The following is a 21,093-nucleotide window of genomic DNA, read 5'->3' on the forward strand; positions in this document are numbered from 1 at the left end:
GTTTGCAAGAATTGCAAGATTATTACAAGTCCTTTTCTCCTAGCTTCACCACCAGTATTGGTCTTCAAGGGAGGAATAATAATAATAATAATAATCATCATCATTGTTGTAATCCAATTTTGGATTCACCATAATTTTCTTGAATGTTATTTTATTTCTATTATTATTTATAAAAATCCAAAAAAATTAAGAAAAAGTTTAAAATTCAAAAATATTTTTCTCGAGTCAACCGCATCTTTCCGTCAAAACCGAGTCCACCAGGTCAATACGGGTCAAACCATGTCGACCAGGGTAAAAAATGAGTTTCGGGCCGTTTCGGGTCAAAACCGTCATTTTTTACCAAAACCGAGTTCACCGGTTCAATACGGGTCAAACCATGTCGACCAGGATAAAAAATGAGTTTCATGTCGTTTTGGGTCAAACCTGTTATTTTTTGGTCAAAACTCGGTCCACCGGGTTTATATCCATTGAAAGTTTTTTTTTTATGTTTCAACATAATTTTCGGTAATTAAAATTAATTTTTAGCGGTTGAATCGGGCTTTTTCTAATACTGATTTAAGTTTTAATTTTACCTATATAAATATATATTATTATATATAATAAAACAAAATTAATAATACAGAATTGTCATATTAGGCGGGGCAGTTACATTTATTATAGGCGAGCAGTTGGATGGATATATTTTTTTTATTTAAAGCAGATGCTTGTTGTCGCTTCTTATTGGCTATAAATAGCCAGTGACAGTGCGCCAGAGAATGGGGAGAGGAAGGAAAAAAAAAAAAAAAGAATTGCAAACACTATTCATGTTTTTTTTTACTATTTCTTCATGCGGGCGGGTAAGATATTGATTTTTATTAAAAACAATATGGAAAATACCAAATATATCCTAACCGTTAGATCTAATAGTGTTTAGATCTGAACCGTTGATTTAATAGGATATAATAGAGCTTACCACACCCAATTAAAACCCAAATCAATCTCAGCCCTTAAAACAATTTTCCCTTAGATCCAGTGGTGCCACGTCACCCAGTGTACCAATCTCTCGGTACACCGCGTCATACCCGATCAAAACGCTGCTCATCCGGACCGTCCGATCAACCTGCAGATCAAGCCAATCACAGTTGCACGATCTTTTCATCAGAGATCCAACGGATCACAGGCTTCAGCTGCACCGGTGTAACGTGCTAGCGTTCACACCGTAGTATAAACCAGAGCCTCTCTCTCCTCTCGCCGGCGACTCTCTCTCTCTCTTCCGATCTCCCATCTCCTGCCGTCTCAAGCCTCCAAACCACCACAGAAAGGTCGCCAACCTCCTACAAAGCAAAACACCGGCCTTTTTCAGCGTTTTCTCCGCCTCATCTGGCCGCGATCGTCGCCGGCCACCGAAGCTTCAAACCGACGATTCTCCCTCTTCAGCCATCAGCGACCGTCGAGACCACCACCATCAGAATCCTCACCCTCAGATCTACCAGAATCAACCATTTTTTGGCCAGAAATCTCGCCGGAAAATTTCGCCGCCTCCAACAGTAGCCGCGCGTGAGCCACACGCGCCGCCAGTGGCATTTTCGTAATTTTCGGAGAACTTCGAGGGTATTTCAGTATTTTACCTATACAGTGCCACTCAGGTAATTTTTTGGGTTTCTACTGGTATTTTTGATATTTTTTTATATATAAATGCTTGTAAATTTTCTTGCATGTCGTAAAAAAATATAAAAACCAAAGTCGACACGTCTCTTTGTTTTTGAAAAGGACTGATGTCAAAAATGTAAATACCAAATATGGATTATGTCCATTATTTTTTTTGGTAACCCAGACGTAATTCTCCTTTTTATGGTTAAAACGTCAGTTTTTAGACGAGTCTCCTAATTTTTAGGGACTGATGTCATTTTTAACGCGTCCCCTACTTTTAGGGACCGACGTTAACCATTTTTAAAAAACAAGTTACCAATAAACCCAAAATATAATGGATTATATCCATTATTTCTTTTGGTAACCCAGACGTAACTCTCCTTTTTAGGGACAAACGTCAATATTTTAGACGAGTCTTCTAATTTTTAGGGACTGATGTCATTTTTAACGTGTCTCCTATTTTTAGGGACCGACGTTAATCATTTACAAAAATTTACAAATAAGCCCAAAATATAATCGCATTTGAATCAAATAAAAACACACAAGTAAGGGTAACCTTTCTTTTGAAAGGATGTTTTAAGGGTGGTGTCTACCTTCCCTTAATCATAACTAACCCCGTACCCGAATCTCTGGGACCAGTGTTTAATTTGGGATTTCTAGTTCCCTCAAATTACTAGATGGCGACTCCAATAAAATCTTTGTTTCCCCTAATCGAGAAAAAACCTTTTTTGTTAAATAAACAAAAAAGTGGGAGCCGTCGCCCGACGTCGTGTATCGACAATCATCATCATCATCATCATCATAGCTCCTCCAATTCTGATTTTTGGGTCATTTTGGCCAAAATCAACAACTTGCACAACAATTTAAGGAAGAAGAAGACAATTCTAATTAACTATCAAACCAGAAAGTAAAATGCCATAAACTATAATATAATAGTTATTGATGAAATTCTTAATAAAGAAGTTTTATATATATATATATATATATATATATATATATATATAATTGTTATGTGAACTTATGTTATTGTGTTGTACGTGTAGCTTTCAATTTAAGTATTTTCATGATGGATAAATAGGGAATATAGATACAATCTGGCATCATTCACTGTGCAAAACACTAATGGAAATACCGACGGTTCGTGTCCGTTGATGTATTAAACAGGCGAAAGGAATTGTTCCCATTCCCCTGGCACTGCTCACAGTCCACAACACTAATGCAAATACCGACAGTTCGGGTCCGTCGATGTATTCTAGAGGCGAAGGGAATTGTTCCCCTTCCCTAGCACTGGTCACAATCCACAACACCGATGGAAATACCAATGATTCATGTCCGTCGGTGTATTATAGAGAGGAAGGGAATTGTTCATCTCCTCCCTACACTGTTCACTATGCAAAACACTGATGGACTGAAAACCATCGGTGTATTCCAAAGACGAAGGGAATTGTTCCCCTTCTGATATCAGTGATGGCAATTAAAGTCCACTAAGTGAGTTTCAAGTTCCCGAGGGAATTGCTGATAGACTGCGAATTCCAATGCACTGATAATTAATGCATATTTGACCGTGTAGTATTTACAATTTTCCAAACAGAATCACGGATGATCCTTAAAAAATCTGGAGGGTTTTTTGAAAATTTTAGTATGAAATAAAAATTTCAAGGTGATGTTACCGAGGGAATCACCAACGGAATAATTTAAAATAATATTTAATTTTCATCAGTGATTCCCTCGATAAAATGTAGTATAAAACCCAACGAGGACACTAGAAGTTTATTTTTTTCTCTCACTCTCACTCTCTCAAATCATCTCCTACTTCAATCCTCTCCTAAATTATAGTCCCACGTAGTAGAATTTAAGGTTTTTTCTCTCAACACAATTAACAAGTATATGTGGTGAATCTTTGGACGTATTTTCTTCTTATTTTTCTTCTTTTCTTCAATTTATTAACAATATATTTTCATTTTTTTTGTTTGTTTTATCACATGTAGATAAACTCTAAAAGTCAGCACACCATTAAGGTAAGAATTTTTAATTCCTAAAGCCTATATTTGTTTTTGTATTATTTTTTTGTCTCTTTTATTGTCTACATTGCAATAATATTTTATTGTTATGTTGAATTTTAATTTTTATTGTCAAATTTGTAGTATAAATATCAATTAAATATATAGGATTAAATTTAATTATAAAAAAATTCTTGTCAATTTAGGATTAAAAACATTTTCATGTTGAAAATGAGATGAAATTGAATAATCCAAAATTATTGGTAAAAATAAAATAAAATCAACTGGTTTGTGGCATATATGTTGTATATTTGGAGGATTAAAAATTCTGGATAGTTTCTAGTATATGGGAGGTGCTGCCAAATTTTTTTAAAAAAAAATCGAAATTGGTTATGCAAAGTTGAATAATATATGTAGATGCATAGGGGAAAATCAATTGCATATCGTGAGCACATGATCGCAACCAGTTCTTCTAGCAGCAATGATGACAATAACGTGTCATTACGTGCCGACCAAAAAGAGGCACCTGCGTCGACTTACAACGCTGCCTCTTCAAGTGCAGTTTCACAACGTAGAGGAGGTGTCCCTTCACAGCGGGATCCATTCACCCGTAAGTACGAGGCTCATTGGAAGAACGGCCTTTCACTGTAAGTTTGTTTTGCTTTGAGCTGGTATATGTTTAACAATTTATGAACAAATAATATTTCATTAAATTTATCAATTTTCAGGTTCACAAACATTAAGGTTGCCCGAGTAATAACATTGGTGTTTAAATTGTCGATGAAAATTCTATTGTTTCAATGGATCCAAGTTTCCAAACATCCTGATTGGAAATCTCATGTCGATGCATGATTTACAAGATTTAAGGTTAATGTTAACTTAAAATTTTAGTTATTTTTATGTTAATTCCTTTACTTTATTGAAATTATTGATTTATTTTTTTATAAATTTTTAATGCAAGGCTAAATTTGAGTGGGATAGAGCAAATGAAATGTTGCAAGGAGGTTTGGGAGAATCACGTTGCAACTAGGGAACATTGAAAACAATACGATAATTTTTTTATTTTAAATATTAAAATTTCATTTGTCATTAACACATATAGAATATGTTTGTATCATGTAGGTTGTGTGATTTTTGGTATGAGGTGCAAAAACAATCTAAAAAATATGTCAGAGAAAACACTCTATCATACTAGAATGACATGGCGATTTGGAAGGATTTCATGCTGCCATACATCTCGAAGAATATATGGGCGGAATATATTCAGCACATGATGTCTGAGCATTTCACACGACGCTCACAGTCCGGTGCAGGGAACTGGAGCTGGCAAATTAACAGTTTAGTGCGGTGAACCACAGCCCACAAATGCTTTATCGGGTTTGTTTTACGAACAGAAATGTCCACAAAAAAGAAATTACCAACGGACATTTTCCATCCATGAATCAATCTGTAAAAATTCACGTCAATAGAATGGTAGAATAAATACCGACAGAATACTCTGTTGGTAAAATTGTTAAATGTAGAGGTGCATGCGACTACCCCTTTATTATTTTTCTTCTTTTTAATGTTGTTCACCATTTCTTATTTGAAAAAACAATGCAGACAACGCGTCATCTGCTAGCCCAGATTTCACCCACCTAGGGGCTATAGAAATAGCAGGATGGGGTGTTTGTGGGTTTGTAATTGTATTCTTTAACCTATTTCAACCTAAAAAAAAGACATAAGAAACACCCTAGAAACCTCAGTAAATCATTCTTTCAACTCAAAACACCCCTAAATTTGTCGATAAACAAAACTTTAAATCGAAAAAAAAAATTCGCTAGAATATGACCAACCGACAAGTTTTTCTTTCATTCGTTGTCATCTGGTGAGTTTCTCGCTACTCTCTCAAACCAATAGATTGAAAAATAAACAAAATGAACTTTTTAGACAAAAAAAATATCATGAACTTGGGATTAACCATATATTTTCTCTGATTTTTACATTTCAATCCTCTATTTTTGAATATGATCTTTTTACCATAGTTTCAAACTTAGTCTAATCTAATTAGGCTATAAAAGGATTCAATCAAAAGAAAAAAATTAAAGATAAAAATAAAAAGAATGGACATAAGTTAAAAAATAGTGAAGCGCATAAAAAATCCAAATATTTGAGTTTGTTTATAATTATAATACAATTATATTATTTATATATATATATATATATAAAATTAAAACTAACTAAATAAAAAACAGTGCCAGTTAAAGAAGGAAAGCCTAGTATAATAGTTGCATATTCAATTGTTTTCTGAAGTTCAAGTGAAGCTTACCTATACGCATAATGATAGTAATCTAGATATATGAACTTTTCATTTCGTTAGCTTTGCATATAAAATGTTGGTTTTTATATTGATATGGCCTTCGTTTTAAAAGAGATGAGGATAATTAAAAGCAAAATTTAAAGTAATCTCAAAGTTGTTACCCATAAGCAGAATGTCATCAGCATAAACTAGAAGATAGAAGATATCGGTACCAACAGACAAGATAAATAAGAAGGTGTCAACCTTGGAAGCATGAAAGATAGTAGAAAGAAGAAAATCACTCAGACGAGTGTACCATGCTCGTGGAGCCTGTTTTAAACCATATAAAGACTTATGCAACCAGCACACATGAGACGGAAGAGCAAAGTCAACAAAACCTGGAGGTTGTTTTATGTAGACTTCTTCAGCAAAAACACCATTGAGGAAGGCATTATGAATATCAAGTTCATGAATCTTCCAATTGTGAGAGACCATAGTGGAGAAGACTAATCTGATTGTCGCTTGCTTAACAACTGGACTGAAAGTTTTAGAATAATCAATGTCTTCTTGTTGAGTAAAGCCTCTAGCAACTAAACATGCCTTATACCCCTCAACATTGCCATCCACACGGCACTTTATCTCATACACTCACTAGCAACCAACAACATTCATCGAATGATGAAAAGGAACTAGGGACCAGGTGTTATTAAAGCGTAAGACTTGAATTTCATCGCGCATAACATCACGCCACTCCTCATACCTGTAAGCATTAAAGAATGTAAGCGGCTCACAAGTAGGAGAAAACATTACCCAATAGTAAGGAGCAGCAGAGGTGGCTGTAGACATTGTGAGGAGGGTAGTCTTCGGCAACTGAGGATGAAGAACCATCAGATGCTGACGAGCAACAGACCGAGGGGTAGAAGAATCTAAAATGGGAGCTACTGAAGAGGATAAGATAAGAGATCAACAAAGAGTTGCAGACCTGCAAGAGAATCTGTTGAAGGACCAGAGCTCACAACAACAAATGTAGGAGAACCTGCCGCAGAATCAGAGGTGGCTGTAGTGACATACCTGGAACTATACAACTCTAAAGGAGGTAAAGATGTTCCTGCATAATGATAATTAGAGAAACATGCAGATGGTGATATAGGGGCAGGGCTGGGTAGCGGTGGTATAGTGGCAAGTAAGGGTGGGGAATGGTGGGGTTGTGTAGGTGAAGCTAGAGGGGGTGGCAGATCTGCTGGGTGTGGTGTTTGGCGACTTAGTAGGGAGAAAATTTAGGGGGGTAATCAAGGTGGGCAAATGTGTGGACTGGGAATGAGTGCCTGGTGGGTGGGCTATCTACTCAGATTTTACAAAAGGAAATACACCTTTATGAAAACGAACATAATGAGAGACATATATACATTAAGATACGAAATCGAGACAACGATAACCAAGATGAGAGGAACTACAACCTAAGAACACACATGGAGTTGAATGTAAATCCAACTTATGAGTATGATATGGACGCAAAAACAAAAAACAAAGACACCTAAAAGTACGTAGAAAATTATAATCAAGAGTACGATTAAACAAACATTCAAAAGGAGACTGATTTTTAAGGACAAGAGTAGGCATGTGATTGGTAAGATATACTAATGATTCAAACATATAATTTCAAAATCGTAACAGAGCACTACATTGGCCTAAGAGGGTAAGACCGGTTTCGATAATATAGCGATGGTGACGTTCAACATTATCATTTTGCTTATGCGTATAAGGATAGATTAACCTGTGATGAATACCAATAGTTCGAAAGAAACTGTTTAACTTATGATATTCACCACCTCAATCAGTTTGAACAGATTTAATTTTACGGGAAAACTAACTTTCAACAAACACTTGAAAACGTTAGAATATAGGAAACACATCGGATTTTACAACAAGAGGATAATACCATATATATTTTGTATGCGCATTGATAAAAATAACAAAGTAACAAAAACCATCAGAGAAAAACATAGGAGCAAGGCCTCAAACATCACTAAATATTAAATTAAGTGGGGCAGTAGTTTATGACTCGTATGTCGCAATGACAAACGTGAAAACTTGTCAAACGGACAAGCTTGACATTGAACAAAAGAGCATCTAGAAGTACACATTATTTTATTTTTAAAAACTAACAAATTGAAATTACGAGAAGTAGAAGTAGGATGACTCAATCAATGATGTCAAAGATCAGCAGTCGTAGAGATTCAAGAAGACCAATAAGCTTGAGAAATGGTGGTGACAGAAGGGAGAGAACATATATAGAACATCATTGCTCTGATCGGAAATGAGAACTGCTTTGGTGGTGAGATCTTTTACATAAAACATAGAGGCGTGAAATTCAAAATAAACATTATTATGATGATAAAAATTTTAAACAGATAGCAATGGTTTGGTAATGTGAGGAACATGGAGAACGTTAGATAATGTAAAGGTGCGTTTAGAGGAACGTAACATGGTATGCCTAATATGTGATATGGAAAGACCCTTATCGTCACTAACATGCAAGTGATCATTACCAAGATAGGGTGCATAATCAGTCAGAGTTGCAAGATCAGGCGTAATGTGTTGGTTCACACTAGTGTCTGGGAACCAAGTAGGGCAGAAACGATACCATCAACAAGATGGGCAGAGGGCTGGTGACCACTACTGCGAAGCTGAGCACATTGTGGGGCTGTGTAGCTGAAGGAGAAGCATAGCTGACACTTCATGTTCTGGTCAAAGGATCGGTGAGGAGTCCACTGCTCACTAGTAGTAGGTCGTTTGGGTTGCTGCCAATGACCCTACTTCCAGTTCGTGGGATTAGAGGAATGAGAACCATGAAAATCATACTTGTGTTGGTTGTTGTACCTGTTGCTGTTGGAGATCTAATTGCCGTAAGAACGACCTCTGTTACTGCTAAAATTAGGGTAATGATGTGCTGGGCAAGGTGAGCAGAGGGCAGCAGAGATGGTGTGGGTAGTAAAGGTGAATTTATAGCCAAGGATTGAAGAGAAGTCTTATGCAGAAACTCATGAGTATGAAGATAGTTGTGAAGGTTAGCGTATGACAGCGGTTCTGCCTTGGTCACGAGACTAGTTACCAAGTCTTTAAACTCACCACGAAGACCACGAAATATATAGAGGTTGAAGTCTTCAAGAGAAAAGGGTCGGCCAGCAGCAGCCAATTCATCAAATAATGACTTGGTGTGCTGCATGTATGGAGCAACCAAAGCATCTCCTTGCTAGAGATCTTGAAAAGACCCATGAAGTTGCATAATGTGAGAATTCGACGGAGAAATGAGCGCTTTCTCAAAAATACGCCAAACACAAGAAGAAGTCTGACAATCTACCACAAGATGCAGGACGTCTATGAAGAGAGAGGAGAGTAACGAGCTTAAAATAAGTTGATCATGTTGCTTCCAACGAAGAAAATAGCGGTTGATTGCCGAAGAAGAGCCATCAGAACTATCAGAAACATGAGAGGAAGGACACGACACTAAGCCATCGACAAAGTGGAAAACATCTTGACCAATAAGATATGGCTTCATCTGCATTCACCAATAGAGATAGTTAGTGTTCATAAACTTCAATGAGACCACTTGATGAGTGTTGGACAACGCAACAATAGAAGGAGTTATTGTCCCCATGATGTGAAGTAGGACGACAGAAACATGGGAGAAGGAACCATGGTTCTGCTCTGTAGGTTGGGGCTACTGCTGATGGGAGAAAGAACCATTGGCAACAGCTTCTGAATGGCTGGCCGGCTGGGCTGCACCGCCAGTTTGGTGGGGGGAGAAGGCAGCAGTAACAGCAGAGTCCATAGGGAGAGGAAATAAGAATTCTGATTGCAGAAGGTTCTGATACCAAGTTGAGAATAATTAGGAAGCTTAACCTATTATTAGCCAACCTTTTCTATATATATGTGTAGGGCAATATACAATAGTAATGGTGGAGATTACAACACAAGAGTATGACTATAATATTTCCTATATAGTATGCCTATAATATTTCCCATATATATACATTCTATAATATTGATAGTGGTTACTTTTTAAAGTATTGTTTGCTTAGAAATACATTAAAAATAATATATGTTTTAAATTTTTTTATATTAATACATAAAAATAATTCAAAAACATTAAAAAATTAATTTTAAATACTAAATTTTTTTTTGACAAACATGCAACCAGCAACTTTGCCAAACACTAGCTAAATCTCAATGATTTTGTTGTTCACCTTCGTATAGGTAGATTAGCGGGTTAAACTAATAAATACACCACCATGGCATGAACAGTTTTTTTTTTAATTTTTGCAAACCTAGTTTTAATTAAAGAATATATAAATTACCAAAAAAAAATACAAATGTGCAAAATTAGGGAATATATCTGCATTGACGAAAAGTCAAATACGTTTCTCCAATATATATTTTTTAACTAATCATTTATATCAACTTTAGGAAACCATGTTGTGTTATCCATGAAGACACACACTCACAGAATGCTACAAGTTGCTTCTTTATCCGAGTCAAATCAATTACAGTAGGCAAAATTCCTAAGCGGTATGCCGTCATGTGCAGCACACAGAGAGATCTTGAGATTCATCGCCGGCGGAACAGAACATGCACGTACTTCCAATGTAACACAGGACTCCATGCCAACTCTATAAATGACTCTCACATGATTATCTAGATCATAATTAGTCCTGCTCTCAACAACACTCCAAACAATTATCAATGGCAAAGCTAGCAGTCCCTCTTCTGATTTTTTTCTTCCTCTTATCGTGTATCCCTTCTCAAGCAGCTCCTCCCCTCCAAACGCCCCTCCAAACGCCAATCCAGAAGGACCATTCAACCAGCCAATATATCATCACTGCATACCTAAAAACCCCTCTCATGCCCACCAAATTGCTCTTGGATCTTGGTGCTACATACAGCTGGGTAAATTGCGACGACTACATTTCCTCTACTTACCAACATGTCCCCTGTAACAGTTCCATCGCTAATTCTCTTGGTTCTTATGGTTGCGTGGACATTTGCGACGGTCCACCGGGTCCAAATTGTGCAAACAACTCTTTCCTCTTCCTCCCCGATAACCCCATCAAACCTGTTGACTACAAAAAAGTTAATGGCCTCAACGACGCCCTTGTTGACTATCTCGCCTTGCTCAATACCCTAGGCTCTCTTTCCTCGATCGATAATTTCATCTTTTCCTGTGCTCGAACTGGTTTTCTGAAAGGCCTGGCTAAGGGTGTAACTGGCTTAGCCTCCCTGGGCAACTCAAACCTCTCAATCCCAGTACAGATCAATAAAGCCTTCTCTTCCTCTCCAAATTGTTTTGCTATGTGCTTGTCAGGATCCATCTCTCAACCTGGTGTGGCTCTTTTCGGTAGTAAAGGGCCTTATAATTTCTTGCATGGAATTGACCTCTCAAAATCACTTCTTTACACTCCTCTTATTTTTAACCCGCTTGGAAGAGATGCTGTTCCAAATACCCACACTCTCTCTCCTGAGTATTATGTGGGGCTGACTGCCATAAAAGTGAACGGAAAGATGGTGACTTTTAACAAAACACTGTTGGCCATTGATGCTCAGTCTGGTTCTGGGGGGACCAGGATCAGCACTGTTGTGCCATACACAAAGTTACAGAGTTCTATTTACAAGGCTTTTACTCTGGCTTTCTTGAGGGAAGCAGCTTCCTCTGCTTTCAATCTTACTACAACAAAGCCTGTTAAGCCATTCAGTGTCTGCTACCCTGCGAGTGCTGTGAAGACTACACAAATGGGACCGGCTGTACCAATAATCGAACTTGTGTTGGATAGACAAGATGTGGTTTGGAAGATGTTTGGATCGAACTCTATGATGAGGGTTACAAAGAAGAGTGTTGATCTTTGGTGCTTGGGTGTTGTGGATGGTGGGGCCATTGATGGCCCATCGATCATGATTGGTGGTCTTCAGTTGGAGGACAATTTGCTACAATTCGATCTACAGTCAAAGAAACTGGGTTTCAGTTCATCAATTTTGTCCAAGGGGACCAATTGCGCCGACTACAAATTTCCTACCAGAAAAGTCTAAAAAGATTATGTATTTATATCATCCATGCATCATGTATTGTATGCATGCTTTCGTTGAGTTTTTCTACCTTCGTTAAGCTAAGGGGCAAAGACAGGCCACTCTAGCTTTGTAATAAGAGTTCGTGCTCTCAAATAAATGAAGAAAAGGATGCATATATTAAAAGAAATTAGAAAAAAAAAAAAAAGAGTTTGTATATAGCTACACCAGCATCAATATATACGTACAAGGTGTGCGTAGCTTATAGATGATGTATAAGTTACAACTTTAGCACACAATTCTTAGAATTTCTAGAGAGAATTCCTAAAACTTCAAATATTTGGCTGTCGATTCTAAAATATTCATGTTTCTGATAATTAGAGTTATTTTAACAATTTTAGATAGATGGTAGAGAAGGAGGAAACAACACACAACAACTAGCTAGCTAGGTTGAATAATCTCCTCACTATAACGTAAGTTTGGTGGCAGAAGGCAACAAATGTAAATTACAGACAAATTGTCTTCTCCTTCATCTTTTCCATGTCTTAATTGGTGAAAATCATCTACGTTTTAAAAATTAAAAGACAAACAAAAAACCTATTTAAGTTATTTTGTTTTAAATCCAAACTGTCGGTAACCGAAAATGAAACAAAAGCCTATTGTAGGAGTGAATGGAATTCACTTTAAATTTAATCTCAAAAGTTCTCATTAATTATATTTATAAACAAATTCTTAACAATTCTTCACATAAATAAAAATTGTTTAACCGAAATTTATGAACTATGAATTCTTTCATACCAACATTTTTAACTTTATACTTTCTTGCTAAAGCTTTTCAAAGTATTTTTACATTTTTATTGAAGTATACATCTTATATAGTATATATGTTTTCCAATATATTCAAGATGTAATCTCTAAGATTCCATGCATCCAAGCTGTCACAATGATGAGATTAGAGATTCATTATTTAAAAGCTTTGGTGCTTCTTCAAATAAGAATTTTATCAGGTTTAAGGTCATCATATAAAACTACATTTTTTTTTATTTTTTAAAATTTAATCTATTGAATTTTTCAAGTTTCTTACTATACACCATAAAAGATGATAATAAAATCCTCCATACTAAAATAGTATTTATCGAAGCAACATTAGTTGCATTAATCTTCTTTTGTATTGAAGTCATGATCATTTTATAAGATAACATTCAAATATCTATAATTAAATTTAGCTATAAACTTTCAAAACACAAAAAAATATAGTAGACAAATTAAAATTTCAACATACAAATTAATAAACAATATTTAGCATAAAAAATGTAACAAGTATCAAGTTTATAATTTAGTTTTTATAAACAATGTTATCACAAATTTAAATAAACTAAATAATTAGATAATATAATTAGATTTGACAAACAAGCATATAATAAATACATGCAAACTCATTTAGTCTTAAGATTGTAGGATATTTTTTATAGTGACATTGTTTATTTAAACTAGTAAGGAGGCTCGCTCTACGTTGCGGGTTCATTTTTTATGTTCATAAAAAAATTAGGTCCTGACTCTCTGGCCGGGACCCAAGGTTATTTTGGGTCTTATCTGAATAGGACCCAATGCTATTTTGGGTCCTGCACAATATTGGACCAAACATATATATTTATAATATTAATAATAATATTTAATTTGTCTATCTAAGTTCTCATATCTTTTAATTATTTTAAAAAAAATTATGGTTTTTTTTATGGTAATAATAATAATAATAATAATAATAATTTATAATTCTACCATTTAATCAAATCTATTATTGCTTTTTTAATAAAAATAATAATACTATTTATGATATTAATAATACTATTTTTTATATTAATACTTTTAATTATAGTAAAAATAATAATATTTATAACACAAACAATACTATTTTTAATTTTAATACATTTAATTATAATAAAAAAATATTTATAATAAAAACCATATAAATTTTTATAACAAATGTTAGAAAATAAAGAGTCAATAAATTGCTCAAAGTCAACATGTCACAATGACAACATGCTTTCATTTACCACACACGTACACATTTATTTATTAAATCAAACCATTCATCAAACCTCCCTTGAACTACAAGTTACTGGGAGGTCTCAACTTGAAAAACACCATCTAGGATATTAAAAATATATTTAATAACCATGTTTCCTTAATTCTCTAAGGAAAAACATGTTTAGAATAAATAGAAGAACTAGAGATGTAAATTAAAATACTATTTTCTGAAAGTAAACACAACTTTTAATTCTTTAAGATTGACAACAAGCTATAGGTGCGAATCATGGGACAAAATGGTGGCAGAGATTCAAAGCAGCAGACTGCTACCCTGTCTCCGAAAAACAACACACAAAAATCTCTTAGGTTTGCTTCAATACTGTTTCATTCTTCCTCATCTTTTGGTTTTGTTGAGATTGATTCTCTTCGTGGACAGTGCTTCTTCCACTTCTTTTTGGGCATATCCGTGAGCCAAGATGGAACCTCACAGCCTGAAGCAGTCATCACATTAGCTATGTTTCGCAAATATGGAATATCATGTTCCGTGTAGAAAGTAATAGCTTCACCAATCCTCCCTGCTCTGCCCGACCGACCTATTCGATAAATCAAGAAAGTTTAGCAGCATTAGATTTCTATTTGTCAACAAAAACACAACCCTTGTAAATGAATCAACAATTATTGTTTTTCTATAATTATGTGTTAAGAGCTCTTTGAATGCCAGAAATCCACAGGACTCAGAAATCAGAGGCAATTTAATTCCATACTATAATTAAAAACAATTACTTGAAACAGATGTAAGGGACTATCAGATGAAAATCATACAAAATCAGAATTAAAGACACTCAAGGCACAGTGAAGTGAGGAAATTAAGGGATCTTCTTAAAATAAATGACAGTTCAATGCCTAAGGCTAACAGATTGATAAATTGGATCAAAATGTCTCACTATTATTGGTGCTCACAACATGGTTATGGCTTCTTCCATTTTTGTCAGACTTTAATGAACTTATATGCAATCACCTCACATATAGACATAGGAGTGTATCCAGAGGTTCAGAAACATACCAATCCTGTGAATGTATGAAGCAGCACAATCTGGGAAATCATAATTAATTACACACTTGACACCTTTGAAATCCATACCCCGACCAAGCACATCAGTTGCAATCAAAACCCATGTCTTTCCAGCTCTGAAGTCATCGATTACACTCTCTCGCTGAGTTCAAGTGAAAAAGACTAGTGTAAAGTACTATAAGTGCTAGGATAACTAAGTAACTAAGTGCTAGGATAACTAAGTAACAGGAATCTATAATATTAAATGCCACAAACAATGAAACAGATTCAGCAGAGTTCTGGAAGGCCCTGCAAGAGTGAGCACCAGGATCTTCCTTGATTTTCCTTCTTCACATTATTGATTACCAAAGAATGCAAGCTTGACCATATAAATGGAACTCCTACCTGCTCCTGTGATAGATTCGAATGAATAACACCAACTCTAATGCTGTCAAATTTCAGCTCTCCATATAGTTCTTCTGCTCGCTCAATGCTTTGAACAAAGATCAACATTGGTGGATTCAGACTCTACTGCCAAGCATGAGATGCAGCAAAAATGATGAATTGATCAAGAAAATAAAAATCTATTATAACACTTCGAAGAAATAGCTTAATAAAGATAAGGCACAGTATAAAATACTCAACAATAATCTGGCCAGGTACAATGCTAGGTTTAAATACTATATGGCATTTTTCACTGAAAATTCAAACTACATGAAATACAGTAAAACCTGCATTTTTCTGACAAGCAATATGCTTACAAATCTAAACAATCTCAAACTGATTAATATTTAGTTCACAATTAACCAAAACTTAAATACATTTCTCATCTTTTATCAAACAAAAGAACGGAGATAATGTCCATCTCAATAATATGTGAGATAGTATGCTAGATTCAGTTCAAATTTTGAACCCAAATAGGAAATCCCCTCTGAAGACAGAAACAAAAACACAACGAAACTTGGATTATGTAATGAATAACTCCAGAATACACAAACAAATGCAATCCCTCCCACTTCTATGACTACATGGTGTTGGCTCTGACTCCATAGCTCCACCCTAATATTGACTCAACAAATTCAATACCAAGGGGGGAAAATTCAACCGCATGGATATCAGCAGCATAGCATACCTCTGCGAAGCTTTGTCGGAGTGCAAGAAGTTTTCCTTCTTCACTTCCAGCGAATATCAATTTTTGTTTGATAGATTCAGAAGCTGCATTCCTATTCAAATTTCAAATACACGATACATGTCAAAGGAATTTGATTTACTCTTTAATAAGAGGAAATCATCATACTTACTTGTCACCAACAATAATTCTAACAGCATCATGCATAACAGTGCGTGCAACATCCTCGACAAAACCAGGTAGGGTAGCACTAAACAGAGAACGTATTATCGATGGGTTAGAGCATGCTTTCACCACAGAATCAGTCTGCTCTAACAAGCTGCGCTCAAATAGCTTATCAGATTCATCGAGAACAAGATACTCAACCCTGCAAAGCAACATTTATGTGGTAAAGTGCCTCAATGCTAACATATTTGCTAAGATGTTGCTAGAATTGACAGTGCTTACAAATTAAGGTTAAAGTTGCCAATACATCTTTCTTTCTTAAAATAACCTAGAATCTGAGTAACATTTATATCTGGTTGACGCAATCATAGATGTGCATTTCCAATGAAAACAAAAGAAAAGCTCATCTTTGTTTCTTAAACCCAGTTCAAATATCTGGAGCATGTTCTCAGCATCCCAATCCATCTGGACCAACCTTACCCACCAAAAACAAAAGTTCACACTAATTTCTTAAAAGAACACGTAAAAATGCAAAAATCCATACCCATGTAAGCTATACTCCCCAACCAATTAGTATACGATAGAAGTGCTTTGAGGCTCTATATGGAGTAATACATCTTGCAGGGGTGTGCCAATCAGACCTCATGGACTGGAGGGGTTATTTCTTGAATGCTTCATTTTTCTTATTCCTATCAAGGTCCTTCTACGTTGGACAATCTCTTGTCCAACCTACTGAACAGCTATTTATCTATACAATAAAAGTAATAGTGGTGTAGGCCAACTTTAGATTTGTGTTCCGTGGAGGATTGCAGCAAGCTAGGTTTGAATAAATAGGGATTTCCGAAGCAATTATAATATTTACTGTAGCATTGAATAGTAACCAATATCATCGTAGCGAGAAAGAAAATATTGCTTAGAGAAATGTGGAAAGAAAGAACAGTCAATGCTAAGAGCATTAACTAAGTAATCTTAATATTCTAATTTCAAAAAATAAACTAAGATTCTTAGATAGTATTAATATTGCTAAGAGAAATATTTCTTCGAGAAATGTGAAAAGAAAGAGCAGTCACCTGCTTAAGTCTATCTTCTTCTTCTTCTTGCAGATACATAACTGTAAACGACGAGGTGTTGATATAAGGATATCACAAGGTAGCTTTGTGAAATCAGTATTTCTCAAAAGCTCTTTGGTCATTAGCTTAATACGGAATTTACTTCCTTTAGCCATTTTCTTGCACTCCCTGGTTGTCTGAGCTGCTAACTCTCGTGTATGACACAAGATAACAGTTCTGATCCCATCCTTTGATGGTTGCTGCATATAGAACTTTGATCAGAAAAGCTCAAGGATCAGATTTCTCCCAGTAAAAAGAAATAAGTAGTACCTTCAATTTCATGAGCATGGGATACACAAAAGCCAAAGTTTTCCCAGATCCAGTTGGCGCTTTTGCAAAGCATTCCCGACCCTGGAAAACAGTGATGAGAAAACAGTCAAAAGGATAGGCAATGATACTAAAAGATCTCTCAAGAACACATTTCAAAGTTCTAAAGGAAATTAGCACAGTTCTAACAGACACCTGTCATATTCCTTTTAACTAAATTTAAATGGGAAAAAACATAAATGAAAAAATCATTGGTCACCATAAGATAGTCAAACAGAAGTCCATACAGATAGGAGGACTGGAATAGCCTGCCTTTGAATTGGTGTTGGCTCCTTAAATCCAAGTTTTACCAAATTGTGCAATAAATATGACTCACATCCATATCTGCAAGTGAATCAAAGTAAATTTTCATCTACAGTTAGAGAATAGCAACAAATATATTCGAAAGTGACAAAAAGGGCAGAGAGGCAGACATGTTCATGGTACTACTGAGAGCTAATAAAGGGGAGCAAGGTGTCCTCTGAGAGACAATAAGACGTCTAAGATGATGGACCACACAACAAATGTATGATAAACACAACACCCTAGAATGTCATTAACAACTACAACGATGACAATATTCAGTCTACCAATAGCACTATTATCTCACGTCAGATATTGGAAGGCAACAATTGAAGAAGAAAAGAATTGCTTTTACGAATAAATTCCAAAAAAATAAAAAAGTGTAGTGGAACACAAAATACACTACACCAGTGTCATTTACCAAAGTAGCTAAACCGTGGCAACATGAAATCAAAATCATTGTTTATATATCCATCTACATTAAGGCTACAAAATAAAGCTACAATACCACCTTGTGCTTAACTCTGCAAAACTTTGCAGAGGGGATGGAACGTTGTTTCCAGAGACATGGATGCCATACTTCTTCCTTAAACGTAAATCCCGCTAACCTCAACAAGAATTAAAGAAGAGGAAAATCACAAACACAGATTTCATAATAAACACAATTATAATACTAATAATAATGACATACAATGACAAGAACTATAATTTTGTAAAAAGAAAAAAAGAAAAAAAAAGGACAAACCAACCTCATTTTGCCTATTTAATTCCTTCTGATTATTTTCCTCCTGTTCACTTCCTTCATCGGTCACTACCGGCACCGAATCTGAACCCTTAAACACACTGAACCCCTCCACCCTTTCTATATCCACCAAATCAAAAAACAACCAACAAAGCCCAAAATCAGAAAAAGTAAAAACCTTCCCCTTTCAATTCACAATCTGAAACCCACAAAGAAAAATCAATAACCTGCTTTAGTTTTCCTCTTCCTCTTCTTATTGACAGAAACTACCACTTTCTCTGCTTCAGTATCTTCTCTTTTGAAGTAGCTCAAATCATCCACTGGACTATCATCATTTCTTTGTTTTCTCTTCTGAATAAATTAAAATTGGATCACAAAATAAACATTAAAGGTTAAATCCCCAAAACCAAAAGCAGAATAAAAATAAATAAAGGTGTTACCTTGAAGCGGGAAAAATCACCGGCAAACCTCTTCTTATTGAATTTGATGCCAGTGAGTAAAAAGGAGGTGTCTTTCTCCATTTTTTGAAGCTTGTTTACGCTGAATTTTAAGATTAAGAAAGAGCAGGCAAATAGCAGCGGAGAGAGGTTTTTTCTAGTTTTAGGGGTTTAGGGTTTATTTCTCAGACTGTACCTGTGGGCCTGTGGCTATGGCTATTTTGTAATCGCCTTAAACGGCAACGTTGTTTAAAAACCCTAAGTTTTTTTTGTCTTAAAATATGTATCAAATTAATTTTTAATGAGTTAATTATAATTTAATCCTTATAGTTTATCAAAATAAATAAATCCATCCCTGTAGTATCACAAATGATTAAATAGTCCTTTTATAAGTGTTGATCATGCTTCATTTAATAGTATTTTTCTCATCAAATTTCCATCATAACTATTTATTTTCTCACCATTGTTAATAATAAAAAAACCCAAAATAAACTTAAAAAGAACATGAAATAGACAGAGTGATTAAATCACAAATAAATATAAAAATATAGAGACTAACTAATAATTTTTTAAACCATGAGGACTAATTAATTATTTTTGCTTAAACTATAGGTCAAACTTTAAAATTAAAAAAAAAATAGAAATAAGAGCAGATAATATGTGGTCTTGTGAGGTGATGTGTCATTTATCACTGCCGGTTTTGGCTTCCCTAAATTCAAGTTTTTGGATATTTTCCTTAAAAAAAACCTTAAACATGTCCTAAAAACCTTAAAAACCTAATTGAAATTGTAAAATCCATTTTAGTTCACTTGAAAGCTTAAAACTATCAAATCAACATACAAATATAAATTATCAATCTAATTCTAGATTAGTCTTTTCCATCATATAATAGCTTGATAAATCAAATTGTTTGGAAGTGTGTTTGCGGTTGCTTTTCAAAATGCTTTTCATTCAAAAATATATCAAAAATGATATATTTTTTATTTTAAAAAAAAAATTGATATCAGCGCATCAAAATGATTTGAAAACTCTAAAAAAATTAATTTAAAATAAAAAAAAATCAATTTAAAAAAAAAATTTGAAATATATAAACAAATAGGGCAATCAAGAAAAGCTCAATTTTACCATGTAGACAGGAATTTTAGTGTTTTTCTTTCTCCTCACTAGTTCTTCTATTTTTCTATGTTACTAGATCTAGGGAATAAAATGAAATAAAAAAGAAGTACAAGGGCTAAAGTGCTAAAAATATTTGGAATATCCAAAATATCCCAAGAATGAGAGTACCAGTTTATCATTTAATTAACTTGTTAATTTTTTAGGTGGCTCGTGTTACTTTGCTAGTGATTTTTTATTAGATTAATAAATATTACCTTTTATTTTTATCTTAAGAGTATTGAAAATCATGATTGAATTCCTAGAAAAACAATTAACAAACTTCACAGGGACTAATAACTTATTTATTTTTGTGTTTTAAAAATATTTTTTAAAAAAATTAATTTTTTTATGTTTTTCTTTATTTTAATTTTTTTTGTATTTTTAGATCGTTTTGATGTGCTGATATCAAAAGTATTTTTTTTTAAAATAAAAAATATTATTTTAATATATTTTTAAATAAAATCTTTTTTGAAAAACAATCATATTAAATCATATTTATCCAAAGAATACTGTTTATAAGGTTCTGTTTTGTGATTCAAGATTGATTCTTATAAACTATCAAAATCATATTTTGTCTTGTAAGTTTGAGCATACCACATGCAAAAGCAACCATGCTCAGCCAACATTTTTTTAAAATTTTGTTAAAATTTAATATGTTTTGTATGTTTTAGATCGTTTTAATGTGCTGATATCAAAAATAATTT

General features: G+C 34.4%; 2 protein-coding genes across 2 annotated transcripts; one reads left to right on the forward strand and one right to left on the reverse strand.

The window, feature by feature from the left end:
* The first annotated feature begins 10,591 nt into the window (after positions 1-10,591).
* On the forward strand, positions 10,592-12,148 carry LOC18109755 (probable aspartic proteinase GIP1). The gene has a single exon (XM_006387981.3). The coding sequence runs from the start codon at positions 10,651-10,653 to the stop codon at positions 11,986-11,988; it is 1,338 nt and encodes a 445-aa protein (XP_006388043.3). The 5' UTR covers positions 10,592-10,650; the 3' UTR covers positions 11,989-12,148.
* Positions 12,149-13,973: 1,825 nt separating this feature from the next.
* On the reverse strand, positions 13,974-19,451 carry LOC18108379 (DEAD-box ATP-dependent RNA helicase 57). Its single transcript, XM_006371287.3, has 12 exons — positions 19,238-19,451; positions 19,025-19,148; positions 18,805-18,917; positions 18,567-18,658; positions 18,001-18,097; positions 17,717-17,797; positions 17,408-17,646; positions 16,345-16,539; positions 16,176-16,266; positions 15,449-15,571; positions 15,056-15,206; positions 13,974-14,585 (listed from the first exon to the last, which is right to left on the reverse strand). Exons 1-12 carry the CDS (start codon positions 19,316-19,318, stop codon positions 14,377-14,379), a joined length of 1,596 nt encoding a protein of 531 aa, XP_006371349.2. The 5' UTR covers positions 19,319-19,451; the 3' UTR covers positions 13,974-14,376.
* Between the last annotated feature and the right edge of the window lie 1,642 nt (positions 19,452-21,093).

This window comes from Populus trichocarpa, chromosome 19 (genome assembly GCF_000002775.5).
Source record: "Populus trichocarpa isolate Nisqually-1 chromosome 19, P.trichocarpa_v4.1, whole genome shotgun sequence".
Taxonomy (NCBI): Eukaryota; Viridiplantae; Streptophyta; class Magnoliopsida; order Malpighiales; family Salicaceae; genus Populus; species Populus trichocarpa.